Raw genomic sequence first — 14,954 nt, 5'->3', positions numbered from 1 at the left:
TCATGGTGACACATGGATTCGAAAAGGTAGACTTCTTTGGTTTCATGATAGATGAAGCCTAAGAAATTTGGAATGCCATTAGAGAAGTCTACAATAAAGGACAAGAAATGAAAGGTTGGGAACGCTCATGTTTGTTCTTTCTCTAGAAGAGTGCGTCTTCATTTGGGGCAGCTTTGACCTCGATATAGTTTGCCTGCTTAATCTTCTTCTTTGAATTTACTGATGTGTTGTGCCATGGTCTCTGTCTCCTTCTTGTCGAGCTTGTAGAACTGCATGAGAAGGTTGATCTTTGAGCTCTTTGAGTCGGTGCCGAAAATCTTGTGAGTTCCTGCCATGCCAAGTTGGCATCCTTGATGCCAGCAATGTGACTAATCATATCATCACCAAGATTTTGAGCGATGAGGCCCAATGCTTTGTTTATGCACACTGACGCTTGCATACTCATTTGGTTTTTTTAACCTTAGATTTTTTTAATTTTTTTTTTCACCTTATCTTTTGGTCAAAGACCGCGTGGCGGTATGATGACCATCCCTCAACTTGCCGCTTCGAAGTTTTTACCTAGACGGCGCTTGCAAGAGCGGCCTTGCTGCAAGTTTGAACAAAGGCCACATCGTTACCAAGCGCGAGCTTCCTGCATGCCCATCTTCGACAAAGGGGAAGCTTAGGGCCAAGAAGAAGCGCGAGGAGATGTTCTCTGCGCTGCGCACAGTGAGGTCTGGTTCTTCTTCTTGGTAGCAATGCTGCTGAAGCCTATCCACCTCTTTTAGCTCTTTCCTATAGGGGTTAGACCCACCTCCTCTCGGTGGTGGTGGCCTAGGCACATGGTGCGTCTTTCCTCTCTTCTTGCTGCTTCGGCCACCTAAGGCATGGCCCTTCTTCTCTTTCTCCTTGCTTTGCACTGTGGCCAAGGACAAGGCCCACCTTTCCCCTATTTCTCCTCTCCACGCTCTACAAGAGGCTGGCTCTCCTTCCTTTTTCCTTGCTTACAGGCACTAGGGACATAAGGCCTTTTCTTCCTTTGCTCTCCCTACTCAAGCGCAAGGCAGAGGCTTCGCCTCTCGACTTGAGGTGGGTTGTGAGCTGCGGATAGCCGGCATGAGTTACATGGGATGCAGATTAGATAGGGAATAGTGAGCAATTAGGGAAGAAATTAAGGGTAATTAAACTAATGCATTTGGAGATGAGGCACATAATAAGCTATGTGTGTGAGGGGAATAAATAAGTCATCAGAGAGCTGATGAAATGTGCTAAAATTTAACTCAATGAATTAAGAAAATGATGTAGAAATGTAACGATATTGAAAGCATGGATCGAGCTCTCCTAAACAACTTCCTAATAACAAGACATTTACCTAATCATAAATTAATTTTACAATTAATGGCAACACTAATCTAAGGTGGATAAAAATGAATAAGACTCATTGTGATGGGTGGGTGTTAATTAAGGTTTGACTCAAGTTTAGTTAGGTTACATGATGGAAACATGTACTCATAAAAAGACTTGATTGATGCGCTTGTATTCCAACGCTTCAAATGTTCTCCTTTTATATGAGGAAAGTACAACAAAGCTATGATAGCTCGTGTGGGATAAATTGGCTAGGTGACTTGGCACTCTAGCATCACTCATTTTAACACAAAGGCCGTCAAAGGGATGATTCCATTATAGGCCTACTTGCATATGAAACATTCATCTACACACTTGAAAGTCTTTGGGCGTGAATGCTATATACATGTTCCAAATGCTCAAGGGACCAAATTGGATGCCAAAAGCTAGAAATGCATATTCTTGGGTTACATCATAGAGCAGAAGAGACATCGGCTCTATGACTCTTAGGCAAAAAAGATCATAATGAGCCATGATGTGGTATTCTAGGAACAACCACTTCCGATGGAGGAGGAGCTTCCTTCTTCAACAAGGAGTGTTGAAACACAAGGGGATCCAAAGTGATGGCAGCCACGTAAGCAGAATATGACTCCATCAAACCGCACTTGAGACCTTGTGCATCGTCCCCTCCAAGGCGTAAGCGAATTGCACTAAGTGCGTTTACAAAGTAAAATATAGATCTGATGATACTTTGGAAAAGTACAAGGCATGGTGGTTGCCAAAGATTTTACACACGTAGAAGGTTTTGACTATCAAGAATTTAAATCTCATTCAAAGCCTTTGCATACTTGCCACCCACCATGAGCCATAACTTGCTAACTTGCTAACTTGGTATTTACCGTTTTCACTGGCCATAATAATCCTCATGTCGAAAGGTAAACGTTGTGTTGAGTGGGGCTAAGCTTAACACTTTCAAGGATTGCATGAGAAGAAAAACATAGATTGACACGTGCATATGCACCTTACTTTGAATCTATTGCTTTAGCATTTAGGGAGGCAAATTGTCCTAAAGCATGTCTAAATCCCTGTCACCAAAGTTCAAATCTTTAAAGAAAGAATTATGAAACATGGTCAATTGTCTCCATCCCTAATGGGGACAAGGGACTAAATGGCAAATTTATAGTAGGTTGAGCCTCTTATGGTAGATGACACAACTTTTCATTTGCATTCACTTGACTTTTTGCACAATTTTAAACTTGAATTGCGGGTAAGGGTTGTTAAATTTTTAATTGAGCCAGATTTCCAACTGAGTGCGTGGACATGCTCTATAATTATTGTTACAAAGTTTGATTGCCCATGCTGCAATTGTCTGAGCTTTATGCCATGATGAGAGCGGAGACCTTACAATCAAAACATTGAAAACCTCGTGAAAGTAGCTAAGGATCGGTTCAGACGTTTCCTTCAGAAGGATCCCTAATCTCGGTGTTGGTGTATGTGTTATTGGTCATATGAACAACGGAAGGACTATGAAAACCAAGCTAATGTGAGATTTTTGCAAAGACTATAGGTCCTACAACATGACCCTTCGATGATCCGAAACGTGTGAACCGACGCTTAACTCGACCGAAACGTGTGAACCGACTCTTAACTCGGGTGGATCATGGGCGGGCGGAGGAGTTGACATAAGGACAGCACCATGTGAAAGGTGATTAGGGTAAGCTGCGGCGTTTGTGCTTCATTCTTTCTGTTTGGTTGCAAGAAGCACACAGCGCAACAGAGGCAAAGATGCCTGCAGGCCACGGTCAGCGATCCCGCACCCGAGATCTGTTCTCTCGTCCTTTCAGACGCAAGGGTTACATCCCGCTCTCCACTTACCTGCGTACCTTCAGGATCGGCGACTATGTGGACATCAAGGTGAACGGCGCTGTTCACAAGGGCATGCCACACAAGTTCTACCATGGGCGCACCGGCGTTGTCTGGAACGTCACCAAGCGAGCCATCGGCGTGGAGATGAACAAGCAGGTGGATCTCTCCTTCTCTCTCTCTGTTTCTCTCTCTGATCTGTGTTTCTGTATGGATTTTTCTCTTCCTTGGTGCTACCAGTGCATTACCCATGGATGCATACCCTGAGCTGTCTACTTTTCGCTGGTTTTTTTTCTTTGTGCTTTTTATTTCGCTTCTACGGTGAAGTAATAATAGTCTGTGATGTCTTTTTAGTGTTTGTAGTGTTTTGTTTTTGCTCTATCTCAGGTGAGGGTTTGCTTTGCCTGGGGTCTCTTGCCCTTGTTTTACTGTAGTATTCCCATCTTTCAGTGCTACTGTCTAGTCACGGTGTTATGCTCTCTTTAGGTATACTATTCCTCATCGGTGTGGCCATTGTAAGGTCAGAGGATGCTTTGCTCTTGGTACTAATTTGATGTTTTGGTTCTAGTCTAGCAGGAATTTTTCTTCCAAAATATACTTGGCTACATTGACTGGAAGTGAACCATTAGTTGTATGACTGAGCGCAGCATACCCTAAGGATTTGGTTTGCCTGGTCTGGGGCTCTTGTTTTACTGTAGTATTTCCCTCTTTCAGTGCCTTACGATGTCTAGTTAGGGTTTCATGCTCTCCCGTTATTGTGACTGGTTATATCTGATGTTTCTAGCAGCACTTTTTTTTCCAAGATATACTGAAAACGAACCAATATTACCTCCTATGGATGTGTAAATTATACGACGCCTTTATATCACTCCTTCTTAATCTTGCTATGGTTATAGTTAGCAAGGTTTTCCTTATGTGTGTTACAGTTGGCAATACTCTCAGCAACTCTTAGCAGTAATAGACTATTAGTTGGGGTGCATTGTCTCCCTTGTATGTGGAATTTACCACTGAATGTGAATGGCATACTACTTTTGTGTAGGCCTTTGTTTCAGTTAACGTCAACCTTGGTATTTGCAGGTCAATACCAGGATTGTAAAGAAGAGGATTCATGTGCGCATTGAGCACGTGCAGCTATCACGGTGCAGGGAGGACTTTATTGAAAGGATCAAGAAGAATGATCTGCTCAAAGCTGAAGCCAAAGCTAAGGGTCATCAGATTTCTACAAAGAGGCAGCCTGAAGGACCCAAGCCTGGTTTCATAGTAGAAGGAGCCACCTTGGAGACTGTGACACCTATTCCTTATGATGTTGTCAATGATCTGAAAGGAGGGTATTAGCTTTTTGTTGCAGTTCTGGGTCTTTTGACAATTTTCTTCTTGATAAAGACATCCTGAGCTGGTAGTTGTTTAGAGCCAGTTGCTCTTTCAAAGAGCATTTTGAATTACCAAGTTGCTGTTTTTTGATGCTTTATGCAGTCTCTCTCATGAGAGCAAGGATTTTTGTCTGGATCTCTTCATAGAAAATATTGTTTTTCCACGTGTCCTCACTTGTGATATCTGACACAGAAGCAATTGAGATTGAATTCTCAGGGTATATATATATATATATATATATATAGAGAGAGAGAGAGAGAGAGGAGATTAAGTACTGAAGATTTAACATCTACGTACCATGGGGGGACTGCACATTTCATGTGTTCTGTTACAAACATTGATTTTTTTTATTTGGGGGGGGGTGGATTGGAGAGAGCGATAGCCTAAGTATGCCTTGGGTGTTGATGAGGATTGAAGTAGAGTATTGTTGAAAGTATGCTTGGGTGTTGGTGAGGATTGAAGTACCATATTGTTGAATGTATGCTTGGGTGTCGATGAAATTGAAGTACAATATTCTTTGATTGGAGACTCTTTTTGTTTATTCTCCTTGCGGCGTTGAAAGTATGCGTGGGTGTTGGTGAGGATTGACGTACAATATTGTTGAAAGTATTGCTTGGGTGTCCATGAGAATGAAGTACAATATGCTTTGATTGGAGACTCTTTTTGTTTATTCTCCTTGTGCTTTGGTTTGCTAGTTTTGCTAGCTTTGTTAAGGGAAAATACTCTATTACTAAAACACATAAGGTCTATAGTGTGAACTTGATTATATGAGGTGGTGCTATAATTATGCCATAACTCTAGGAAAGAAAAGTAGCTATATATAGTTGTAAACCACTGGAAGTACACTTAACCATTCTTGTGGCATAAGTGCGGCTCAACACTCCCCCTCAAGATCAACTCCATACCCTGTATTACAAAGCTATTTTGTACCCAATGCCTTCGTGAAGATGTCAGCCACTTGATCCTCTATGTTGACATAAACCAAATCCACATCACCTCTACTAGAACCTTCTCTCTCACAAAAAATGATAATGTACCTCAATATGCTTTGTACCAGCATAATACATTAGGTTACTGGCTCATGTTGTCACAATAAATGACAACTTTCCTATCTAGGGGCTCACCCGTATCAACAACTAGCTTCTACTATAATGAAGCTACCTCACATGTTCTATAGCAACACCCCTGTACTCATCATTTGTACTTAATAAAGCAACCAATAAAGCAACACCCGTGTACTCATCATTTGTACTCAATAAAGCAATCATCGATTGCTTCTTGCTTCTCCAACTAATAGTAGCACTCCCAAAAGAGAACATCAAGCTGCTAATAGATCTCCTGTCTGAAGATACTATCTGCTCAGGATGTATCTGTGTGCCCATCTGCTTGTATCTATATCCTTGCCTCATAGATAAGTCTATAATGTACTGAGGACTTTATGTACCTGATTATCCTTCTAGTTGCATCTAAATATGGCTTCCTCTTTGGGACCTAAATAAATTGACTCACCAATTTGATCAAATAGCTCAAGTATGGTGTGGTGATAGTCATGTAAATCAAACTACCTATCATGTGTATGCACATAGTAGGATCCTCCAAGAGATCACCTATACTTACAAACAACCATGTGCACCTATATCTGGAGATTATCTCTATTTGCAGGCAGATAACCTTGTGTTCTTCTCCAAAGGCATTGAGATTGGCTTACAACATGTCATCTCCCATACTTAGACATCATGTCCAAAGCATACTACCCTTTTCAAAAGACAAATCCCATACGTGATCTACTTATCTCTACACCCGCGAAGTATCACAACTCAACCAAATCTTTCATTTTAACCTGAAATCAACATTGGATATCAGAAATCTAATAGGGACAAGATACTCCCCTATCTTGCCTAACCATGCTTGCTTCAAACTATACAAAGTTTTGCTCAACAACCTGCAATCAAAATCTATGTGTTTGTGTCTGGGCATGCATCATCCTCAAATCCTACTAGCTGCACCATGTAAACTTTCTCTTGTAAATCACTATGTAAAAATGTATTTTTTAGGATGTTATCTCGTTAGAGAAGTCATTTGATGGTGTAAAGACTATCCCTTAGTTGTAGCCACAGTAGTGACTACTCTAACGATAACATCCTAGCAACTCCTCATAGTCAATGCCATATGTCTATGCATATTGCTTGGCACCCAATCTTGCTTTGTACTTGCTATAACAGAACATCCCATGTCTCATTAGCATTCAATAGCATTTAGCACAACCATCTCTTCATCCATGGCACTAATGCTTATGTCCAAGTGCCTCCTCAAAACATGTGGGATATATACATAAATTTGACCATACATATGCAATGATGGACTTTATACCCATCATATCTCAATCTCTCCACTAGATATCTGACTCTAGTAGACCTGTGTACACATAAATCACTGCTAGGTGTTTGGTTCTTTATACACTAGTTGTAATAATAGCCAAGATCCCAAACTCCTCCATCAAGGTTGTGTTTTGAGCCACTATCTTCATCAATAAAGAAGTGACCTATTGAAACATCTAGCATTATAAAAGGTTGATCCACCTTTTGCTTTCCCTTGCATGATACATGTGAACTTGCTAAATTTTGAGCACCTGTAATACCACTACATGATATATCAAAATGCCTAACATTATACCTCAAGCTGTCTGACCAAGGTCTCACAATAGACTCGCTAGAGGACTCTCTTGTTCACTAAGAGTCTAAGATTACTACTATTATGCATTTGAGGCACCCACTTGATTCTTTGTATCAACTTCTATAGAATCCTTCACTGGCATATGCTAGCATATACCAGCTACTTATCTCATCATCAAATATAATATCCACGCTCACTGGCATATACCAACTATTCATCTCATCATCAAACACAACATCCATACTCACTCGCATGTCATGTGTAGTAGGATTAGATTATCTATAAGCTTTCTTTCTGAGAAATAACCAATGAATATACAGTTTTCTACCTTGGGATCCACCTCGTCTAGCACATGTACATAAGTGATGTACCCAACACTTTAAGTGTGCCAAATCTCATCGTAAAAAATAAATAAATCCACGCTCATCTCGCATCAAACACAACATCCATGCTCATTCGCACCGCTCACTTGCATCTCATGTGTAGTGGGATTAGATTATCTATAACTTTTCTTCTCAAGGAATAACCAATGAATATACAGTTTTTTGCCCTGGGATCCAACTTACTTCTAACCTCGTCCAATATATTTTAAGTGTACCAAATCTAGTTTTCCACTAGTAAACTTTTGTTCAGGGGGTCTACAATGAACATCTATAGTGGGAAACTTTTATAAACTATACTTGCCACTACTTCAGCGCAAAAATAACAAGGCATCCCTTTTTCATTCAGCAATGCATGGGCAACTTCTACAAAATGTGCTTGTTTTTCTTTTTTTTTTCTTTTTTTTTCTTTTTTTTTTTGCAACCCCATTTTTGGTGCGGGGTGTTCTTGCATATAAATTGTCTCTTTATCCTATACTAAATTCATTGGAGAAATTCCCCCCCTCCCACCATTTGATCTTAGGCATTTTATGTGCATGCCTTCATTTTTCTTTATCATAGCTTTGAAGCTCTGAAAGTGAGTAAACACTTCACTTTTCTCTTTCATGAAATATATCCACACTTTCCTAGTGTGGTCATCAATGAAAGATACATAATAATGGCATCCCCAGATTGATGTCATCTTTGTTAGTCCCTAGATATCAGAATGCACCACATACAAGGTCTTTGACTTACATGCTTATTATCATATTGAATTCATTGGAGAAGTATTCTCCCCCCACCATTTGACCTTAGGCATTTTATGTGCATGCCTTTATCTTTCTCTACCCCATAGCTTTGAAGGTGTGAAAGTTAGTAAACACTTCACTTTTCTCTTTCATGAACTTTGATTAATGCCATCTTTGTTGATTCCCAAACATTAGAATGCACCACATCCAAAGGGTAAGTATTCTCCCCCCACACCACTTAACCTTAGGCATTTTATATGTATGCCTTTTTCTTTCTCTACCCCATAGATTTGAAGGTGTGAAAGTGAGTAAACACTTCACTTTTCTCTTTTATGAACTCTGATTAATAAAGTCTTTTTTGGTTCCCAAACATTAGATTGCACCATATCCAAAGGTCTTTGACTTACATATTTATCATGAAAAAATGCATGCTTGATATTCTTCAACCCGTTGAATATTGCTACATCTAACGAGTTTATGCAAAATATCAATGTTTATAATCACACTTGTACCATGTGCAAATGTTGTAGCCTTCACTTCGAGCATGCTTATATCTAATAAAAACATTTTACCAACTTTATTTCCAATTGCAACCAATTGGCATTAGTTGTTGAAATCTTTCACATAAAATCTATGAGGGTTAAGCCTTACTTGCAGACATTGCTCAATCATTTGCCCATGTTCTTTATTATATTCGGCACCATGAAGCACATCAACATGATACTTTATTTTACCATCTTGCATACATAAAGGGACTTTCACATCATGCGCAATAGGGTGTACTATATCATTACATGTTTTTACATAACCTAGTTTTTACATCATGCACAATATAGTGTACTATATCATTACTATATGACCTAGTTTGCCATGGCAATAGCACTCTATGCTATTTCCACTTTGATTTCTTTTCCATTCACCTTGGCCTCTTTGGCTTCCCCTATATCTAGAGTGGCTTCTTCCACTTGTTTTTCCACATGTTTTGATATTTGGAATCCTATTTTGTTGTCCATGATTCCTATTTCTATATTGGCTTGCACCTCGGAATCTAGATGAAGATCTACCTCTACCTGTGCTCCTACATAATACCAAAGGATGATTTACTCTCGACATTCATCTTCTCACTAATCAAAGAGCTATGAGGTCCTAAAAGTTAGGGAATTTTATTCAATTTGGATAGATGTCTGAAACTTATCATAGTCTTTTCCAAGCCCATTCAGTGTCTTTTTTCAATCCCACTATTTAGTGTAACTAATCATAGTATTTTTCAAGCCCATTCAGTGTAATTGATATTGAGTCATCATCAAGCGGTGCTCCAATAATAGAGGCAAGAGCATCTATAATATCACTCACCTTTAATGATACATAGAGTAATCATTGATACATAATTTTTCCCTTGACACATTATGTAGCCCGTGCTTTAACTACATCTTTCTAGCCTTGGTACTTGTGCTGTACTAGCAATCTAGGTGGAAAATTATATAGTTAGTTGGCTACTGACAACAATGAACAAGCTAATTGGGCTAGAGAATAGACCATCTAGCTAATTAGCTACATAGAACTAACTATATGGCTAGTTTTGCCCCGAGTGGTGTCAATGAAGATAGGCAGAGAGGGATGCCATCCTGATGATGTGAATGGTGAGCAGAGAGGGTTGTTGTCCTGAGGAGAACTGAAGAAGAAAAATGAAGATGTGCTGTAGCAGAGAGTGGGCTATTGTCCCAAGATATGAATTGATAATAAAACGTTGATGTGTTGTATTATAGCGCAGAGAGGGCTGCTGCCCCAAGGTGTGAGCTAAAATGATGATAAAATGTTGATGTGTTGTACTATAGCAGAGAGTGGGCTGCTATCCTAAGGTGTGAGCTAATGTAAAACGCTGAAGTGCTCTACTATAGCAAAGAGGGCTGCTGTCCCATGATATGAGCTGATGTAAAACGCTGAAGTGCTCTACTATAGCAAAGAGGGCTGCTGTCCCATGATATGAGCTGATGTAAAATGCTGAAGTGCTCTACTATAGTAGAGAGGCCTGTTGTCCCATGATATGAGTTGATGTAAAATGCTGAAGTGCTCTATTGTAGTAGAGAGGGCTGCTGTTCCATGATATGACCTGATGTAAAACACTAAAGTGCAGAGAGTGGGTTGTTTCCCCAAGGGTATGCTGCAAAATGAAACGTTGGAGCTGTCAACGATGATGATATGCTGATGCAGAGTAGACACGTCGACAACAGGAGCACCAGCAGATGTGGTCAATGATGTGGTTCCATGCTGAATGATGACGCTATGCTATATATAGTAGGTTGGGCTGCTGGTGGTTGGCCTAGTAAAGGGACTGTTGGCCACCCCACAACAACAAGATCCAAAAATAAAAAATAAAACCAAATAAACCCAGTAAAATCCCCTTTTTAGGGTTGGGAAAAAAACCATTTTCACACACCCCCTCTCAGGCCAAAAAGGGGACCATGAAAGAAGATGAAGGATACCAGGGTCCCATACTGACACTCTGGTAGAAGGAATATATCCCCCTTTGGAAACAAAGTCTGATAAGGTCAGAGAGGGAGATCGTGATGGCAAAGATCTAGAGGGTGAGTAAATGTAGATGGGTTGATCATCTCTCCCAAGGTAAGATCTTGAACCGAGCTCTCCATTGAGTAAGAAGTCCCATTCCCAGTGTGGTCCAGATCAGAGTAAGGAGAATCAACTCCTCGTGAGAAAAGTTAGCCCTCTGGGAATAGGAGGTAGACGATCCATGTTGTGTGCTCTCGAGGTCTTCAATCCCTTTACTCACGATAGCTTTGATACCATGTGAGGGAAAAAGGACAAAAGGACGAGATCTGTGAGAGGTTAGAGAAAAACAACACAACATGAAATGGGTGAGTGAGTGTATATATGATGGTGATGAAAATATGTACAAGAGACCCTTTAATGTGAGGAGAATCTGAGTAGAGGACTGGTGCAGAAGCAAAGATGATGTTGGATTTGAAGCATGGTCGATGATGAGGCTCGTGTCAATGTGAGGCAAAGGCACTCCATGAGGTGGTCGGTGTCGAAGGCTCTCATCACAGTGGATGCAGAGGCACTCCGAGAGGTGGTAGTGGGTAGCGGAAGGTGAAGTGATGTATACTCTAGTGACAAGGGTGTTGCGGTACCTGAGGGGTTATGAAGAGCAGAGAGGGCTACGATCCCGAGTGGTGCAGGCTTTGGTGATGAGGGTTGAGTGTGGTGAGGAGTAGAGATGGTTTCTGTCCTGAGTGGTGCAAGTGTGGTGCAAGCTTTGGTGACAAGGGTGGTGCGGCAATACCTGGGTGGTGGAAAGGGGCAGAGAGGGTTGTTGTCCCGAGTGGTGTCGATGAAGATAAGTAGAGAGGGCTACCATCCTTATGATGTGAGATGGTGAGCAGAGAGGGCTACTGTCTCGAGGAGAAATGTAGAAGAAAAATGTAGCTGTGTTGTAGAGCAGAGAGTGGCTGCTTTCCATTCTCATATGGACAACCCAAACTCATTCACACCCGCCTTATGGGCTAGCCTCACTATAAATCAATACTCAATTTTATATCTCAAACCGTGTGTAAGTGTCTAAGAAAGCAGACAAATAAGTGTCGAAGAAAGTAATGTGTTAGAGATTTCACTAGAAGAAGCTTCTACATGGGCCTACCTTTTTCCCAATGCCCATGCATGATACCTCTGCAATATACACACAGGCTCTACATCTAGTAAACACATCAATAAGCACTGATATCTCAAGAACCTGCATTAAGCCTCATCGTTGATATTCGTCTAGGTACATTTTTGGATGGGGGACCATGGCAGGTGCAAGCCTAGCCCATGGTACGACCCATCACCTGGACCTTCCTTAAATCAACAAGAATCTTCGGTGGTCTCTTCTTTCGCCCCCCACCACCCACATTGATCCACATTGCCTCTATCCCTACTGCTTGCCAATGCCAAATCCTCGAGCCACATAGGCCGCCCAGTTTGTAGCTATGGGAAAAGGCAGCTACTACCATGCAGCCATGCATCCACAATCTAATGATCTTCACTCCTTAAGAAAAGGTTATGTCAAAGAAAGCAATAAAGAGAGTTAAAGAAAGCAATTGAGTTGAGAAATCTTCAAGTTGGAAGGGTACACACATAGATGTCCATTGCCCATGCATGTCACCTGCATATTTCACTATGGGCATCACATTTTTTTTCATATCTCGCATCTCATGGCACACACAAACACATGCACCTTCAACTAATCTTGTTAATGCCACTAAACACATCTCTAGATGGGGGGAACATGGCTAGCGTAAGCCTTGCCCATGATACGACCCACCACCATGCCTAGAGAACACTCGACCGTGCAGGTATCTCTAAAGAGCTTTAATGCACTCCAATTCCACACCAACAAAACCTCACCTTGGTCAATGTATCGCCATGAAGTCCAATTTCTACGCATCACGTTATGAGCTCAGGGTATAATATCATGTCGCACCAAGAAGATCTAGACCAGCATCCACCCATGCAAATCATTCCATGGGTTTCTCAATGCTCATTCTACCATAGGGTATTGAGAGTGTGGACCGCTTCTACCAACTACCTAATTTTAAAGGACCCAATCATTTCCACAATAGATGGAGGCCTTGCATATGAAGAAGTCTATATTGCCTATAGCTTTCATGTAACCTCGAGAAGCTACGTACCACTAGGGCTACCTAAAGCTTCCCATCAATATGCCTTGAATCTAGTTGTGGATCGGTTTCAAGCCATACCACTTTTCCCCGCATGCCAACATCATGGCATATCTTGGACCATCCACATCTTTCCACCCTGGCAATAACTTTGCCATGAATTGGGTGATATGAGGATGCTATCAACATTAGAAAGGGGGGCATGTTAACCACTCCATAGGTTAACATAGTTTCACTCGCCCAACCTACTCTGTAAGGTACTTTACCATCTTACTTGCTTGAATAGGCACTTATCTTTTGTAAAATGGCCCTGGAACATATAAAGTGGCCTCACCTTGTGCTTAATGTCAAATAGGGTAAGTCTAAGGACTCCATGTACATACTTGCTTAAGACTCATTATAGAGGCCATAATATTTTTAAGTTTGGTAGATCTTAGATTCATGTATGCTAGATGGTTATTTGCTTGAATAGGTTTGTTTGTAGATTTGCCTCTTCCATTAGCTTCTTCTTCCCCCACCTTTTATGAGAGAGAACCACCATGAAGATGAATCATGATTCGCCTAAGTCTAGGTGAAGGGAGCCCTTCCTTCACCCCAACAAAGTGAATAAGCTAGCACATTCACATAGGAGATTTGCAATTGCGGCCTAAAGACACATGTTTCGGCAAGGTTAAGGTAAGCTCTTGACTTAAACAAGCGGGCATAGCTTTTTGAAAATGGTAGGATTACTTGCTCTTTTCACCACATTTCTTGTCTTCAACCTTGATGTGTAAAGGCCCTTAGACAAAACCCAAAGCATCAAGCCATTCAACTTCTCTATTCATGAAGATTTAGAAGTGTAGGATAGTGGTGGGGATTACCATTTAAATCAGCATGCACAAATTGAATGTTCTAAGTGTTGGAAGGTCATGACTGGCCGTCTACATACCACATGCGTAGTGCCAGTGATAATGAGATCATACATAAATAATAGAAGACTAGGACCATTATCATCCCTTCTCCACCAATTTTCGTGGCTTGGAAGGGATTACATGTGTAGTCTCATTGGAAGGAGGTCATTTATGTATGTCTGCAAAGGGAGGAAGCCCCAAATTAAGTTCCCCCATTAAGAAGAGCTTTCAATGCTGCAAAGAGTTGACGTGCAGTGATTGTAATCTTAGTTTCTGAAGCCATGAAGTCCATCAATATAGGGATATTCAATGGAGCACCCATCACCTCTCTACCATATGAGAGTGGGTTCAAGGTTCTCAACTCAAATAGTCTCCTAAAGAGTTTAGTATCCATGCTTGGGACAGGTGAGTTCTCACTGACCTTAAGGATGACACTAGATATATCCAATGGTTTATAACACTATATTCGTGAGTTTGGGAATTTCCCAACTCCCATTTTTTGAATACTAAAAAGGTGGGACCTGGATAACATGCCTATAAGTTTTTCAAAACCATATCATGTGACCTATTGTTGGAAAGCGCTTGGAAAATGGAATCTAGTGAGCTATAGAGCGCTCAATTTGGAGTAACGGTGTTCAAGTTATGATTAATCCAAAGATTTGACCACATGTCCCAAACTTATGGGAAATTCCCATATTCCCCAATATGGTGTTTTATGGGTTACGATAGGCTTTAGGTCGTTTGGATGAACGGTGTCAATGATGTTTACTTATGGTGGAGGTTAAGCGTGTAGTGGCGTGAACACTACTAGGATGGGTCCCCAATTTCCAACATGGTATAAGAGCCAAGGAGGGCATGTTGGGATGTTGTTAGCGGAGCTGGTCAACTTGTCGATTTCTCTCGGTGGAGCTGAACGAAGGCGGAATGCGTGTACAACTAAGAAGGCTATGTCATGCTAGTATGCCAGGAGTAATCACTAGGACACGAGCATATGTTGGAATAGCCGGGTGACATCTCTGTGAGAGCAGGCAGACCTCCGAGGAGCTAAGCGTC

General features: G+C 41.1%; 1 protein-coding gene across 1 annotated transcript; it reads left to right on the top strand.

Moving 5' to 3' along the window:
• Positions 1-3,031: 3,031 nt before the first annotated feature.
• On the top strand, positions 3,032-4,730 carry LOC147627862 (large ribosomal subunit protein eL21x/eL21w-like). The gene is made up of 2 exons (XM_086814838.1): positions 3,032-3,345; positions 4,264-4,730. Exons 1-2 carry the CDS (start codon positions 3,109-3,111, stop codon positions 4,519-4,521), a joined length of 495 nt encoding a protein of 164 aa, XP_086670964.1. The 5' UTR covers positions 3,032-3,108; the 3' UTR covers positions 4,522-4,730.
• The last annotated feature ends 10,224 nt before the right edge of the window (positions 4,731-14,954 follow it).

The sequence above is a fragment of the Cibotium barometz genome, chromosome 20 (genome assembly GCF_041138505.1).
Source record: "Cibotium barometz isolate CiBa-2024 chromosome 20, ASM4113850v1, whole genome shotgun sequence".
NCBI lineage: Eukaryota > Viridiplantae > Streptophyta > Polypodiopsida > Cyatheales > Cibotiaceae > Cibotium > Cibotium barometz.
This window is presented reverse-complemented; position numbering and strand designations above follow the sequence as displayed.